Source organism: Haliotis rufescens, unplaced genomic scaffold (genome assembly GCF_023055435.1).
Source record: "Haliotis rufescens isolate VD_foot unplaced genomic scaffold, xgHalRufe1.0.p SCAF_11, whole genome shotgun sequence".
NCBI classification, from domain to species: domain Eukaryota; kingdom Metazoa; phylum Mollusca; class Gastropoda; order Lepetellida; family Haliotidae; genus Haliotis; species Haliotis rufescens.
Window position 1 is genome coordinate 23,582,255 of NW_025963791.1, and position 17,545 is coordinate 23,599,799.

Here is a 17,545-nt window from a genome sequence, read left to right on the forward strand (position 1 = left end):
CCAATACCGATTGTCATATCTCGCGAGATCTCGTTGTGTTTATCAGCGTTGCAGAGCTACAACTCACTAGACACTTTCCTCTATAGAATAACGTTGACCAATATTCGTCGTTATCAAATTGCGAGCAAATGTTCGAATCTCCAGAAGTGACGTCATAATAAAACAATATTTTATCGTGAAATAAACCACGCTTCGTTCTTCGTTCTTCTTTGCGATTTATTGCGTAGCTATCTTATATTTCACAATAAACACTTGTCTTGGTTTTGTATATGTGGATGGTTCTTGGTAACAGAAGCGACAGGAACATGTTTATGAATAACTATCAAATAGTGATAATACCAATTGTTTGCGAAAAGGTGAGCGTATCCTGTCCCACTGGTGGCACTCGTCACAAACACATGTAAACGCATGTCAACTGTTCACCTGAAGAAATACTGGAACATATGGTACAAGTACTTGATCAAACAACTTCTGAGCACGAGTTGTTTGACGCCCTTTGAAATCGTGGTAGAAAGAGTATGCTCAATTGTACCTCAAAAGTTGTGAAATGTAGACACCAAGGGCTGGCGCTGCAGGCACAAAGGAAAGTTGACTACAGGAAAGTTGAATCCCTCTTGTCATACAGTCTTGTGAAGAGCGTTTTGTTACTCTGAATCGTTATGCGTGGATCTAGATATGAATCAGATGAAGCGGCCTCACTGGCCTCCTTCATTTCATGTTCAGGTGAGTTAATCAATGAAAGGGAATTGGCTATTTGACCTCTTGACCGGAGTGGAAGGTCCGGGGTTCGATCCCCGGCCGCGCCATACCAAAAGACGTCGAAATATTTTTCCGGATACCTCCAGCAAAGTTATTGGTCTATGGTCTTTGAGGGGTCATTTGTACTGGTATTATTACACCGAATGTCTATTGTTTTGGGTAAATACAAAAAGAAAAAACAAGATTTTATAGGTGTCTCAACATTTCTAGACACTGTAGAAGAGCATACTTATAAAACTTAACTGGTACCCCACTATAACTTGAGCCTTACCAGAGTGCAAACTGGAAATAGCATCCTGGATTTCTGAAAGAGAATTACATCATGTATCTTTATCAAGTTCACTTTCAATGTCACTAGCACTGTTGATCAAATCGTCTCTGATAGATGAAACAAAGTCATTCACTGAAATATAAAAATCAAGTTCAGTTACATTTGGAACTACTGATTAACTGGTTAAAATGTTTCATCCATGCAGATACTGTAATGTTACTGGTACTCAGTGATAGTTTTGATCTTATTGGCGACCAAAACAGTCTACAATAAAATTATTGCTACACTGAAGGGCATTTTCCAGTTTATTACAAACATTTATGCTGAATGAAATTGAAGATTTCTGACAACAAAAGTCCTAATAGTGTTTCCGTGCTTCGATGTAGGCCAGTCGATCACAAGCGTGGTTACTGCCGTGGAATGCACGAAGCAGTTGACGTGCTGTCGGTCGCGCATTAACACATAAACTATCATACCAATCGTCTCCCCTGCCTGCATCCCTCCTCCCAGCACAAGGTTTTCTAAAGATAACAGAACATGATTTTGATGTAGCCTCAAAACAGCCAAAAGCATCTTCCTCATTTCTACTTTCAATGTTAATATAAAAAGTATCAGTTGTCGAGATTTCTATCGAAGTCCAAAAAATAATATAATAAGTTCGCTTATACTAATTCCAGATTTATCTAGGTTGATCAGTCAGGTTCTCATCGTGATTGCCAGCTGTCGTATTACTTATAACAAGAGCGAGTTCGTGAGTTGGGTTTTTAACGCCGCTTTTAACAGTATTCCAGTTATATAACGGCGTGTCAGCTTAATGTGGGAGGAAAGCCCGAAGTGATGTCTCAGACGTTGACCACCTCGGTTAAACTCACGAGCACGGATATGGTGCTGACAAACCTAGAAACATAATCGGGGCAAACCGGGATTCGAACCCACAATCATAGGTTTCTGGTGTGCCCAAGGGACGCAACTCTGCACAGCGAATCGCGGCTCCTTAGACGACTGGGCCACCCGTGCCCCCTGATAACAAGAGAATAGGTGATTGATAAATGGGTACATTCAACCTCGCAGGATATATCAAACTGTGTAGACATAGGAAAACAATTAGGATCACAATATACATAGTCTACTACACTCTGGTTATCATTGGCTAAAGTGATTTTCCCGACACCACTCACACTACACAATCTACAGTTACATATACGCAGTCCAAAAGATTACAAAACGACAACAGAAAATGACCCATCTTGTTGTCTTGTGATTGCCTCTTTAAACACTCGACTCATGTCGTCATCGACAATAGTTCATGTCGTCATCGACAGGAAGATACGTCTGATCATCGTTGTCGATGAAATTGCCGGCGAACCATCCACAAATATCATCAGTAGCGATGTAAACAAACAAAGCTTCAGATCGGTCCTAGTCCATGCCGACACGTGCAGCACGTGCATGTGCATGACGGCTCGTAGTTGTGCTCTCTTCAACATGAACGACAAGAAAGTTGTATGAACACACAATGCCATTTAGAAAGTCGTCAATTGTAACAAATGTTATATTTGGGATAGCACTTTCTGAGTAAAGTACAGATTCTCTTACTTTTTGGGGTTGAGTCAGAGTGAGGCACCAAATTGCCTGCACACAAAGTCGTATGGCAATAGTTCATAATAAACACTAGGTCGGCGTTTCTTTGAGGAAAACAATGGTTCTTATGTCGGATTGCATATATGGCAATGGTTCTTGGTATATAAAATCAACAAAACAATTTCCATAATCCATTAGCTGTCCTCTCACATCAAGCTGACACGTCGTGATATAACTGGAATATTTTTCAAAGCGGCGTAAAAACCAACTTACTTACTCATTTCAAGTGTCACTTTTCTTGCCGTATGTTGCACAGTGAAAAAAGCATGACGACGAAACTACCACAACCTCTACTGACTTTTAGAGCTATTTTAACGTACTCTTTGTAGGAGCTGGACTTTAAAATACGTTCTTCAGAGATAAACGTTACTAATATAAGAAAGGATTGATTGATTTAACCATTTCGATCTTTGATAGTAAATTTGATGAAATAATAATGAAGGCAACTGATCGAAACTGATAAAAAAAATAAAATGAAATGGAAATATAAATCTCAGAATGCTAACTTTTACTTGAGGACGAGCATATATCTTTGTAATCTGTTAGGCGTATGTGAAATAACAGATAAAAACAACACATATCCATCATTCAACAACTATATATGCTGCCAGGCAAAACATAGTATACATTTGAAAATTGCATTTGACCCAAAAAATACAAGCGTTATGAAAACGTTACTGGGCTGAAAACAGTCGCGGAAACACTGAAAACCTAAAGTCGTAAACACAGTTATTGTGCCCGTATCAAACAAGTCACCATCGAAGAATTTCTTGCTTGTTTCATTTTAACCACACTCAAACATGGGTGTATACTTTCTGTTTCCCGGCAGTTTAGACGACACGTATATGACACTTAACCGATTACACTGTCCCGTTATCATTTTTACATAGATATATTCAAATTAATAGCTTGGTATGCTGAGTTTTATGATTCTATATTCTTATACCATTTCTTTATTTAGTATAAACGTGCTTGGAACCGACATTCAAGTTAAATATATAAGCGGTGATGTCTACATATCGATTTGGGGCTACTTACAGTTATAGAATGGACCCACGTCCTAAACTGTTATAACAGTATTACATTATCAACCAGCATCGCGACCGCCTTTAACAACCCTAACACGACTACCATCTCAACGTTCCTCAACGTCACCACTTCTACAACGAGCCTCTTCACGTAGATCCCAACATTACAACAATAACGATATAGAATACAATTTTACTACTGTACATTTATCCACATTGGAGCCATAACATTTTTGCAGCTGTTGTTCCCTTAGCTATTTTAGAGTTATATTTTGTTTTCTGAAGTATTCCATGAAACATACTGATACGTTAGATTTCATATTTCTATATTAACTCGTGACATGTGGGCATGGACCCATCGGTCACTGTTAATATACGGTGGACGTGTTTTGACCGAAAGTTTATTTTAGTTCAGGCAGTGATCGTTATTATCAGATTTTAGCAGGAGTTGTGTCCCCTATGTGTAACATTATTAATGAACAGTTGGTTATTAACACTGTAAGTGCCTCCAGATGGCCGCCGGTACTTAGCCATATTGTATGAAGCAAAGAAGATAAGGATTCAGTTGGTAGATACTCTATAACTGTTGCCACCGAGCTGTTACAAAACCTGTAGTGAGATAATCGATTACCAACCATGTATCTCAATATTAGTATGTCCTTTTGTAAACCAAAACAAAATTGTATTTCATTAATAAAAAAATGCTGGATACAATGTTAGGAATTGCCTCTTTAATAGTGAAATGTATGTGAAAATTATCATGAAATGTATATTTTAGTGCCACCTCTTAGAACAAAGAGAAGTGTTGATGACACACATGTGCAAGAGCGTTCGTGTCTGTTAAATCTGAGAACAAAACACAACCTATATATTTTTCACGTGCCTCACGTAGCAGCGCCATACACGTGCGTAGGGTGTCATTCCTTATTTTGACACTTTCAAGGAAGGTCTGTTAATCTCTGTGGACCATTATTTCAATCAATCTTATTGATTCTGCTTATCATACACCTGTGATTCCATTCGTTGTTTGTGCATAAACATGCGATGTGGCGTCGGCAACGCGTGGGGTTTCTACGGCCTGTTGGAATGCTGGAAACTTGCAGAAGTCAGCATGCGTTGGCGAATACGTTCAATGTTTGACAGTCTGTGCAGACAATGGAACGGGTACCAAGAAACCCAAAATGTTGACGATCGACCAGGTCAGGGCGTCCCGGGACATCGACAAGGGGTAATCGTCGCTGGTTTCGTGTCATATTTTCAGATGAGTCCCGATTCACTTTGTACTTTCTTGATAGGCGTGGACTTGTCTGGCGACGCCCAAAGAACGCCAAACCAATGTAAGTTGCTGGATCGGTTATCGTGTCGGGTGTGAAGTCTGGGACATGACGTGTGCGTTAACGTCATAGGACGTCGACAACGTTGGCAGAATATGACCCAACGCTGGTAGGTGAGTGGGACAGACTTCCTCAAATCGCTATTAGTAGCACATACACAGTATGCCTCGTCGAGTGAATAACTGTTTGACAAATCGTGGCGGTATTACGCCCTACTCTTTTAAAGAGTATACATAGTAAGCGTTGTTTCATTATTTCCAGGTACATATTTCCCATAGCTGTAAGGTCAAAACAATGGTTAATCAGTTGTTAATCTGGTGTTGGAGCCGTCTAGGTCAGCCATTTTAAATCTTTTGTTTAATGGTGAAAAGTGTGATGCAAAGTCTGCTTGTTCTCTCCACCATCTATGTGGACATACTTTTCGGATTATTAAATATCTACCGTCAATACTCCCCATAAAGAACCAATTTGGTAATTATATCCGTTATAGCTGTAAAATTTACCTACAAATTTTTACCGGCAAACGAAAATATCTACGAGAGTATGGCCTCTGTGACAAAAATTATGTTGAAAACAGTGATTCGATGAACTACTTGATCATAGATTCGTCCTGATAATATTCCTTGGTCACATCACCACATCCATGCTCGAAGGTTGCACCACAGGGATAAACGTCGACGACCACCATGAGATGAAAAAAACAACTGTGATCGAACTGAAACACTGTGACCAAACTGAAACACTGATCTAACTGAAACACTGTGATCTAACTGAAACACTGTGATCTTACTGAAACACTGATCTAACTGAAACTGATCTAACTGAAACACTGTGATCCAACTGAAACATTGATCGAACAGAAACCCTTGATATAACTGAAACAATGTGATATAACTGAAACACTGATATAACAGAAACACTGTGATGTTACTGAAACACTGTGATCTAACTGAAAAACTGTGATCTTATTAAAACCCTGATCTAACTGAACCCTGATCTAAATGAAACACTGAAATACTTGGATCTATAAACTGAAACACTGTTCAAAAGGACAAAACGACAAAAGGACAACACATTTTAATCGAGATACGTGACCGAGATACACAGGAGGGAAACTTTTACGATTTCTGTTGAAGTTACCTGATCATTTTAATGTATATATTTTTTATTCCATAATTCGTGCTAGGATACTCTTCCCACGAATATTCTTAAACGCGTCACCCAATGTATGCAACAATTAGACGAATTGATCTCTCAAAATATAGATGAGTGTAAAATCTGAATTTTGCTTTGTTTACATTTCAAAAGGAACAGTTTTCCGAGCACAGTGTTCGTTTCCAGACCTAATTTATTTCGCTTGATTTCAACGAGATTATTTGTATTGGTGACAAAGAGCATTTGTCATTTGATTCTACTCTGTATGAGGAATTCAGGGATGTATGTATCTCAGCTGAGTTTGAATTGTACGTGATCTAATAGGCGTCTCATAACCGGCATACGTGAAACGTGATTTTGTGAACTCTATTCAATATGGCGGAAAGTACACTTCGGCGTTCGTGTTTGCGTATTTTCCAACACATTCTAACGGATTCTAGGTTCATCGGCGACGTTTCAGAATTATCATTGGTGTTTTGGTGAAAAACAAATTCCCGTGATCACTAATATGCTATATTTGAAATTCAATCCTTCGACTAAATATCCGATATTTAGATATCTAAACACACAGTAATTTTGCATTGCAGAAGAGGGCATTTCCAACAGAATCAAAACTTTTAGTGTGCGTGACAGTCTGAAACCATATCGCTCTACACAGACGTAGGTTGACATTCGACTGAAGCACGAGCAACTTATCAATGACTTACGATCAGTAAAGTAGTCCGTCATAATCTGACCTCAGGTCATCCCCAATATAAATTGTTATCCATCATAAAGTTTGAACAGGCAGATCATGTGGGACGTGAAGCAAAATTGCTAGCAATGGCATTTCGCCAAGTTAAGTCTGCATTTAACGCATGTGCTTTTATCATATGATAAAATCTAGGTCGCCTAGAAAGGCAAAACTAGAAAAAAGTACGTACAGGTCAGTTCTCTGTCTCGTCGACAACAGACATGTTGGCTCTTGTTTGTCTCTCGTTTGTTGCTGGTATGTATCCGTGGTTGTTAGATCAGTCAGGAGGCCGAACGTAGTTTTGTTGTACAAGGACCAAAGGGGATCTACAAATGTTCAAGTGGTTCATCGAATCACTGTTTTCAACATAATTTTTGTCACAGAGGCCATACTCTCGTAGATATTTTCGTTTCCCGGTAAAAAATTGTAGGTAAATTTTACAGATGGGATTTAATCCTACGGTGATTTTTGGACAGTGGTAAATTGAATTTAAAACTCCCTGTTGTCCCTTTCAGTGTAATATACTATGACCTTTGTCACTTTCTGTCGTGTTTTCTGCCTCAAAATATTTTGAAACACATTCTTTCAGAAACTGTAGGAATAGCATCTTGAAGCTAAATGGCACATCATACATTATATACGTTCATATTACGGAACATTGGAACTTTTAAAATTGATGTTTTAACCTTATTTTCCGGTCAAAGTCATTGGTTTCTAGCACATATATACTCATGTCTGATGCTTTGCTGTGAATAAGAAAATGCCTTTTAAGCTTTCTCACAAAGAGATTGCAGATTTGAGACATCCGTAGTCGTAACATCCATAGTTTAACATAGACTTACGACAGCCGTAAAGCAGCGATCGCTTCTTTTGGTTGCAATCAACGATTAGTTCCAGTGTCCCATTAAAACATAGCATTTACATACATCGCATTCTTTATTTTACGTACTAAGGAAGCTACAGGCCTATAGTACTTTTATAATTTGTACATTCAGAGCAGTAGAGTCTTTAACATAATGTTTTTCCTGTGTCTCATTGCATGTTATATGTATATAGATAAATTTTGTAAAAGTAAGCACTTAGAATTTAAAGAAATTGGGATTGACAAAGTAATATTCAGGTATATAAAATCGGCATATAAAAAGGAAGTGGTATTCATCTTCAATGTCATTCAGGGCGCACAACGGACAAATGCGTTCTTCTCTTTTAATACCCGTGTAACGTCAAGTTTCAATAAATTGATCATGTGAACAACATATTATCAATAGTTGTATAACCTTCTCTAAATCCAGCTTGGGCTTCACTTATTTTATCCATAGTTTTACCCCAGAACACAAATCTCTTGTTAATGATAGATGTAAATATCTTACTGAATATGCTTAAAAGGGTAATACCTCTGTAATTATTTACGTTATTTATATCACCTTGTTTATGGCTTGGGACGATAATACCAATCGACCATGAATTTGGAAAATGCCCATTTTCTAATATCAAATCAAATATTAAATCTAAGTATGTAAGTCGTAAATCTGAAAAATGTTTAAAGAATTCAGGAATATTATCATCTATACCAGCTGCCATGGTACTTTTAAGATTATATATGCTGTCTAAAATCTCATCTCTCGTTATTGGAGAATCAAGAATATTCTCGGTAACATTTTTGTTTGTATCATATCGAGCGGATCTACATGTATCTGGTACTGTAGGCTCTGCGGCAGACTGGTCTTCAATGGTGGGGGATGACAAGTGTCTGTTTCTATAGCATAAAGTGTCATACAATCTCTGTTGCTGTCTCTATCATGACCCTGGCCCCAATCCTATCTGGTATGTCCCCTGCCGGACGGCGGGAGTTGGATATGGTCACTCGTCGTGATCCAGTTGTAGATCGTCGTTGATGTTCAACACCAGTGCCAACGTTACTGTGTGGGTCACGAGGGATTCGGTTGTGCTCTATCTATTCATTCTTCTCCCTAGCCACCTCAACAAGTTTATTTCCTTCATAATAATATCTGGTATTTGGATTCTCGGTTCTAAGTCTAAACAATTCCTGTCTTTGTGTGTTGGTCTTGTACTACCCTTTCGTACCTGGTGTCATCACTTACTTTCAGTGACCCATTCATATACGCTTCATCACAATTGTGGCTTCGACGCCCTTTGAAATCTGTTTCGGCAGATACCCGAGACTGATCTGGAATTGGGCTTTTGAATTTCAGTGGCACTTGGCGCCCCTTCGTCTTGCAACATGAACTGTCAATCAGCATACTCGCCTGTGTGTGGATCGGACGGACAAACTTACGGTAAGTATTACTTTATCATAATTTGCAATTGCTACGAAGATTTCAAAGAGTCTCAAATGTTTCAAAAGGTGTTTCATCAGGGTTACAGCATTCAAGTCTTTAGTCTTTCGAAAGTTTTTTTAGAAGACATGTGCAACAGATTTCCAAATACGACGCATCATTGACCAACATGTTGTCTGATGCAATTCCTTATTTTAACTTGAACCATGTGGTCCAGCTTTGTTTTTGCGGTTGACGTGTCTTGGATGTGTTTGTGACATGTGCCACCAGTGGGCTGGATACGATGAACTGTTTGCGAACACCTATTATCCTCACTATTTGTTAGTGATGCACAAATACATGCTGATCGTAGAATGAGCATAGGTTTTTTATCCTTATTATGGAAAGCCGCATTTGTTCACGTTCGTAACTAGATTGTAAAAATATATTTCTAAAAAAACCCAGAAGCTTTATTTAATTTTTCCACAAAAACAATATTTTACACATGTATAATACACATTATGTGACAAAACCAAATATAGGTTTAACTATTTTTGCAATTGAATTATTATACATTTGGACTACTAGTTGTATTAGCTTTATAGACCAACCAAGAAGTGAGTGAGTATGGTTTTACGCCACTTTTAGCAATATGCCAGCAATATCACGGTGGGGGACACCAGAAATGGGCTTCACACATTGTACCCATGTCGGGATTCGAATACGGGTCTTCGGCGTGACGAACGAACGCTTTAACCACTAGGCTACCCGACCGCCCCCAATCAAGATGTAAACGGCATAGATACCATAAGAGCATGACTGTTGACTTGTTGTAGATCCTGTATGCTCAATATGCTACAATGTTGATAAACATTACCTTGTTTCAGATAAGCGTGTGTATTTGAACATCTGCGGGTAGTAATGACATTTGCTGCCATCAAATACTAAATAACACCCGCAAATTTGAATTCATACAATGCTTATCCCCTAATGTGTCTATGACTTAGATTTTGGTAAATACGGTATGGAACTCAAATACCTTATTTGTGGTATTCAGGAAGTTCCTGTGACCTCTACACCGCCAACTGCAGGAACCAGCAATTAGGCCACACACCCATCCGGCTCTCTTATAGGGGACCCTGTGGCAACATCCTCGGCGGCTATCATGCCTCCACTTGTGACCAGATATGCGACGAGGAAAAATCCCCTATCTGCGCGTCTGACGGCGTTGTGTACGGTGAGAGATTTGCAGCTGGAGTTTGGTTGATCATTTGTTGTTTAAGGTCGCACAGCAACATTCCAGCTGTAAATAATCGAGCACAGACAAGATAATCCAGTGATTGACATCATGAGCATCGATTTACGCAATTGGGATAACATAACATGCATCAACAAGCATGGGTTGCCGAATACCAATTCTAACCCGGATCTTCGCGGGGGTATACTGCGTGTCTGGCAGTGTTTTGTCAATTCGGTGAGAGATTTGTAGCTAATGCAATAGGCACACACTGATCATGGCATAACTATTGTGTCGTGATATCGTGTTTCGTGCACAAGGCAATAAATATGCTGGCGTCAATTATAATGGATATTAATAATTAAATATAGGTTCAACATATTTATATGTATACAGTGTAACCTCGTTATTCGGACAACATCCAAGTGGAATCGTTTGGTGAACCAATATCAAATAATTACGAAGATGTGTGTAAACATCTGTCATCGGGGTTGCCTGCCTTTTTCTTCTTCTCCTTCTTCTTCTTCTTATGTACAGATGGCACTGTCAGACTGGTAGGCTCATCATAATCTTAGGGCCCCTTGCCCCCTTTACACGCAGCCCAGACAGCGAGTGGGACTTCTCCAAGGAAGCCCTTCCTAGTCAAACCCACCCAGAACTTTTCGGAGAATGTGAGGACTCCCCAAAACTTCAGCCTTCTGCATTAACCAGACTGTCAGAAGGGCTGTATTCCTGGCAGCAAACACGGGTACTCTCCCAATGTCAGTCAACAGATTTGGAGGTACCAAACCTAAGGCACTGAGAACGATTGGGAGTCGGACAACTTGGTACTTTGGATGCAAGCGTGAAAGCGAGGTCTACATATTTGCCATGCTTTTCCTGAATCTTGTCAATCACATTAGTGTCAAAAGGGACAAAAAGTTCAATAATATAAATGATTTTATTGGATCAAGGACAAGATCAGGTTTGTTGGCCTGGATACATATGAGACTGTATACGGGCCTATTCCAAAGAATTTTGTATTTATCATTTTCCATGACACCCTCTACATATTGTGGGTCGTACCATGGATGGACCTCTGTGTCAAAACCACAAGAATGACGAAGACGGTAATAAAATGATCGAGCTACAACATCATGTCGCTTAAGATACTGTGTTTGTGCCAAAGGTGGGCATCCACTGACAATGTGTTGGACAGTCCCATTAAATCCATAACATAATACACATTTCAAATTTACATTTTGTTGCAAAATCAACATATGGACGGTTTCGAGTGGGAAGTGACTGATCCTGAGCATCAAACAGAAAGCCTTCTGTTTCACTTTCAGGCCAGACGACTTCATCCAATTGAAGGACTGCAGGATGGCTGATCTTCTCAACACACTGCACATAAACTCGATGCAGTGGTCGTTCAGAAAGCCTCTCCTTTAAAAGTCTGGGCCGACTTGATATGGCACTTCGCTTCGTTGTCACTCACTTCTGTGCCGTCCAGCAGTACAGAACTATCAACAAAATCAAACACCGGCATTGTGATTATGTACCACATCCTCGGCTCACTTTAGAAAACGGATGTCATCGTGAGGCTTGACATGCTTCACAAGAGGATCATCAGACAAGTACATGTGTGCAAAAGTGCACAAAACAGTTCCATCATGAAGAGCCTCCACGTTCATCAAACCCCACCCTCCCATCATAATTGGTAAATATAAGCGATTGAGGGAGAGCAAGGGTGGTGTGATCTATTGTCTGCCATGATTCTTCGTGTGAGGGTGTCAATACCCTGAATTTCTTGTTTCGTCCAATCAACACCAAAAGAAATCGAATGGACGGGTACAGCATAAGTATTTGTGGTTTCGACTTTATTGCGAGTGCTCTGATTTTCTTAAGTCTACATGTGTACTCTGCCCAAAGGTTGTCCTTGATATAGGCATGCTGGAGTTTTTCCCTAATCTGCATCCCTAAGTACGTATAGACCTGACCTTCCACAAGATGGTCCATAACTCCTCCCCCAAACTGACTGATTCCCCCTCTTCTACCTTGCCACGTTTCAAATGAATACTGTTGCATTTGTCGACTCCAAAGGACATGCCGATATCATTAGAAAAGGACGCGATCAGCAGAATCTCTTGTTTTAGTGTAGATTCTCCATTGCCAATAAGTTCAAGGTCATCAATGTAAAGGAGGTAAGTAAGGAGTGTTGGGGATCTGTGCTGAGGAGGTCCCGGGTGATAACCTTCCTCTTTGCTGAGCAAAAAACTTTAAGGATTTAGTGACAAACAGAAAAGCAAAGGGCTAAAAGAATCGCCCTGAAATATTTCTCTTCTAATAGAAAGGGGTTCCGAAGTCACCACCTGCACCTGCGAATACCTACAATTCGTTAAAGACTAGAGTACAACAAGTTGTCGCTCGGGGAGGTTAATACATTCCAGTGACATCAAAACCCATTCGTAAGGTAGCCTTGATAGTGTTATATGTTTCAATAAAGATGAAATATTACCAGCTTAACGTTCACTGCTGAACAGAGATTTGTATCTGACTCTTCTGTTAAAAGCACAGACTGAAATACACATCTGTATTCAAAGACGATGTCAAATTAATAATGTTGTATGTAGATGTGGACAAAACCACACACCTGTTTTCAAAGACGATGCCGAATGAATAACCAATGGATATTGTTTCACAACAGAAAATAACTGTCGCTTCACCCTGGCCCAGTGTGCTGCTTCCAAGAACGGCACCCGTCTCTCCATTGTGTCGTACACCACTTCCTGCCCCACGCCTGTGGAAGTAAGTCTTCCAACATGCTGGTATCATCACTGTTTGATGGTGATTCATAAAAACATGTTCATCATATAGTCAAAATCGTGCAATTGAATCTGCTTTTGTCAGAGATTTCTTGTGATTATGGAAGGGGTTTTGTCGCTTTTATTCATTTGAATGCATTCATTAATTCCAAATACGCATGGGTACAGATCAGGAAAAACTGTAAAGCATATGACGGATTTCAAGTTGTATTTTTACATGTCCAAATAGGACAGTGGATGCAGGGTGCAGACTTTAGTAGTCAGCGCAACTGAATGAGTATCAGAAAGGTGCCAAACCTATAAAGGACGAGGTAGGATGAGGGCCATTTCTGGCCATTTGGAAATGTCAAATAAAAAAAGATACAAAAATACCTTTTGATAATGGTATGAATATTATCAGACATGTACAAATAGTTTACAAACTATCCTCCTATCATTCATACACTTGCAAGTTATTTTTATTTCTCCTTCGTGTACGCGAAAATGGAAAAAAATGAGTGAACGAGTCAATTTGTGAGCAGCTTTGAGCAGAGAGTGACACAATGCTCATATACCTATTCCAGGCTAACTGTGAAAAGTTTGCGGTAAACACATCTGACATCGCCATGGAGGGACCTCTCGGTGGCAGCATCCAGACATTCTGTCCCCTGAGCCAAATGTCAATTTGTACTAACCATGGAACCTTCAGGGGCGAATGCGAACTGTGCAGATACATCGACTCATTCATTGAGAAAGTCAAGCTCAACCCTTCCCTTAAAGGTACGTCTGATGCAACCAATCCACTGGTAAGACTGATAAGACATGTGGATATTTGCGATTTTTCAAAGGCTGATTCGACAGTTGGAACACTGTGACGTCATCTGGCTGTGCCAATGTTCACAAAACCATATCCCGTTTTCATGACATTATATACACATGCACAACAGTTAAGCGCCACCCACCATATTTGTGAGCTGTTACTTTTGGCACTTAATGATGACTATTATAACGAGATGTACGATTGTTATAAGCCGTATATGTAAACCTCATGTGATGCAAAACCTGTCCCCAAGCAAGTTTATCTAGTGATCGAAAAGAATATGAGCAGAAAGGAATTTTACAGAAGACCAGAAACTGTCATGATATCAGCTGACCATATCAGGTGTCACATAGACACCATAGGGAGTGCAGAGTCTATTGCAAGACAGAAACGTCAGTAACGTGTGTATGCTCCGAGGACATTGACCACAGCTTTAACCCTACGCCTCATACTCATTACAAGTCGTTGAATGCTTCTCTGAGGCAAACGGATCCATTCTTCATGAAGTGCGGCTTCAAGTCCAGCGAGATTTTGAACTGGGGGATCACGATGTCTGATTTTCCGGCCAAGAATGTCCGAGAGATGCTCAATCGGATTAAGATCCGGACTACAGGCCGGCCAAGGAAGAGTGGCAATAGCTTCTTGACGCAAATAAGCCAAAACTGCCCGAGATCTGTGTGGTCTAGCATTGTCGTCCATGTAAACAGGTCTTGTCTGAAGAGGATGGTTGTCAAAATGAGGGACTACCACTGGACGAAGAACGGCATCTTGGTATTGTTTGCCATTCAGGTTTCCACGAATTGTCACCAGATGAAGTTTGCAGCCGAAGGAAACACAACCCCCGCCACATGCTAAGGTCTTCTGGATGTTCCTTGGTGCAAAACAAGTGTTACGTTGCCTCCAAAGACGTATTCGACCATCAACAGTTTGTAGCAGCATTGGTCTCGTCAGACCAAAGGATCCTTCTCCAGTTGGCCAAGTTACATCGACTACGGGCACGACACCATATCAGACGATTCCGCATGTGCCCCTCAGTCAGTTGAGGACGTTTTACTGGTCTTCTGGCGTTATAACCAGCCGCTCTGAGGCGACGCCTTACGGTCACCGTCGAGAGTCTCTGATGGGTAATCCACTGCAGTCTTAAATCTGTTTAAGTGGCAAATGGATTTCGTCTGACTATCCCGAAAAGACGTCTATCTTCTCGGTTAGAGGTCTTTCTTGGCCTACCAGACCTATGCCTGTCATTGACATCATTGATTTGACCATGTTTGACAATCAAACGAGTGATAACACTGTGATGACGACCCATTTGTCTTGCAATGGCCCTGCATGACATGCCAGCATTTTTCATGCCTATCACTTGCCATCTTTCAGCGTTGTTTAACTTTCTCCTCACCATGGCTGATTTTCAACCTCTATTGGATGGGGGATCTCACACAGGAGCAAAATGCAACCACGTGTCTGAAACTTGAATTTCACTATTTATAGGGTAGGGGAACTGCAGCAACACGTAAAACACGCTTTCCTTGTGGTATCTGGACAAATTTGGGTTCATGAAACTATGGAAGCCTAATTCAGTCATACATCATCATAGTTCGTATTTCTGATTCCCACACGTGAAATCAAGAGTCTATGAATATGGTGGCGCTTAACTTTTGTGCATGTGTATATATTTATAACGTTACGTCATTAGAACACCAGGTTGGGTTCGCTCAAGTTTCATATTTGGTTTCATAAGGAATCTTATCGTTGCTGCTAAATAGTACAGCGTTAAAATTTTCTAAGTACGACGAGCGAGCAAGTTTGTATGTTCAATTCCTATCACGCCATGTCGGCTTTAGGTAGGAGGAAAATCTACTCTCAAAAAGGACGAAGACGTTTATGTAATCCAAGCATTGTACGCTCAAACCAAGGTAAAGGTCAGATTTGAGCATACGATCAAAGGAGTCTGAGAATAATTAATTCCAACACAACTACGTGCCGTGTTTTTAACAACGGGGGCACCAGTGTCACATTCTTACCAAAGGATCAGTCAGAAGACACATGTATAATATAAAAATTTAGAAATATGTAGGGATTACCGACAGTGATATAGTTATATGTATTACAGATTCATGTGAACAATGATTTGCAAATTTTAAGGCACGAATGTGAACTCTTTGTTTTTGGTAACTATTTTTCACCATGCATTTGTTTCAGTGCCAGATTTCAAGATCCTTTACAATGGCACATGCCACTTTAGCGGATACCCACAGTACTACCCTGGTGGCCCCGTCGCTAGCCTCTTCTAGACTGATGAAACTGTCAGATAGTAAAAACTGAAACAATAAATATATGAACGTTTGATTATGAGTCAAAGTAAGTTTCTGTTAGTATCACGTTAGCTTCATCCCATGAGGTGTACATAAACATAACGTCTTCCCGAATCTTCTTAATCAGAGTGGTCAGGATATGCCTAAATAAGTCCTAGCTGTCCACATATATCCATCATCATGTGGGACTATATACCCTGGCCAAACCCTCAAGCTTGTGGCAGGAGCCCGCTAACACGAGGATCAATCTGTCACCTTGTTACGATTTCGATAAGTGTGTGTCATCCTATTAGCATTGGTCATGATATTACCCACTGGTTCATCTTGTCCAGCCTCGATTTCGTACAGTGGTGTAGCTCGAATACATCAGATTGTGGAATTAAAGAACACCCACCCACTGAAATGTTTTTGAACTCATTGATACACAAATAAGGCGCCATGTATAAAATGTTTTAAAGTCGTATTTTTTCACAGTAATTTTGTACAGATATTGTAGAAGTGTATTTAAACTTTATGATATATTTGTTGATATTGAGTGAAAGGTATGCTTAAAATACTAATAATACATACGTTACTGGAAAGAAATGACATATGCTCGTGAACACATGACGTGGATAAGGCTCTCACCACACACTGATAGAAGTTCAAGCGACAAGAACCTTTAACACAATCATTCGAAATTCTGTACGAAATCTTTGTACGATTCGAACTATATCACGAGCATGTGTTTATAAACCACTGTCAAATAGGGAAGATAGCAGGTGTTCGCGAAAAGTTGGGCGTTTCCTGCACTCGTCCCAAATACGTGCAAGGGCAAGTCAATTGTCCACCTGAAAAACACACACGGGAGCATATGGAACAAGTCAAAATTGATATTTGCATCAGATGATGCATCAAATTTGTAAATGCCCTCTGCATGTCTACCATAAAACCTTTTGAAAGCTTTGCTGAGTCCTTGAATGTTGTAACTAAGATCAAACAACTTTTGAGCTGGAGTCGTATGACCCTGTTTGAAGTCTTCATGCAAAGAGAATCGCGGCTCAGTTGTACCTCAAAAGTTGTGTACGTTGACTATTGGGAGGTTAAGTCATCCCTTTTGATAAAGTCATATGGGGAGTTTTTAACCACCTTCGTTCTGCATAAATCTAAAAATGAAACAAATGATTCGGTTTCACTGCTCTCTTTCATTTCTAGTT

The 17,545-nt window shown here is 40.0% G+C and overlaps 1 protein-coding gene across 1 annotated transcript; it reads left to right on the plus strand.

The window, feature by feature from the left end:
- The first annotated feature begins 7,086 nt into the window (after positions 1 to 7,086).
- LOC124132797 (agrin-like) lies at positions 7,087 to 16,381 on the plus strand. The gene is made up of 6 exons (XM_046496924.2): positions 7,087 to 7,176; positions 9,135 to 9,218; positions 10,255 to 10,434; positions 13,121 to 13,221; positions 13,802 to 13,997; positions 16,237 to 16,381. The coding sequence occupies exons 1-6, from the start codon at positions 7,143 to 7,145 to the stop codon at positions 16,326 to 16,328; spliced, it is 687 nt and encodes a 228-aa protein (XP_046352880.2). The 5' UTR covers positions 7,087 to 7,142; the 3' UTR covers positions 16,329 to 16,381.
- The last annotated feature ends 1,164 nt before the right edge of the window (positions 16,382 to 17,545 follow it).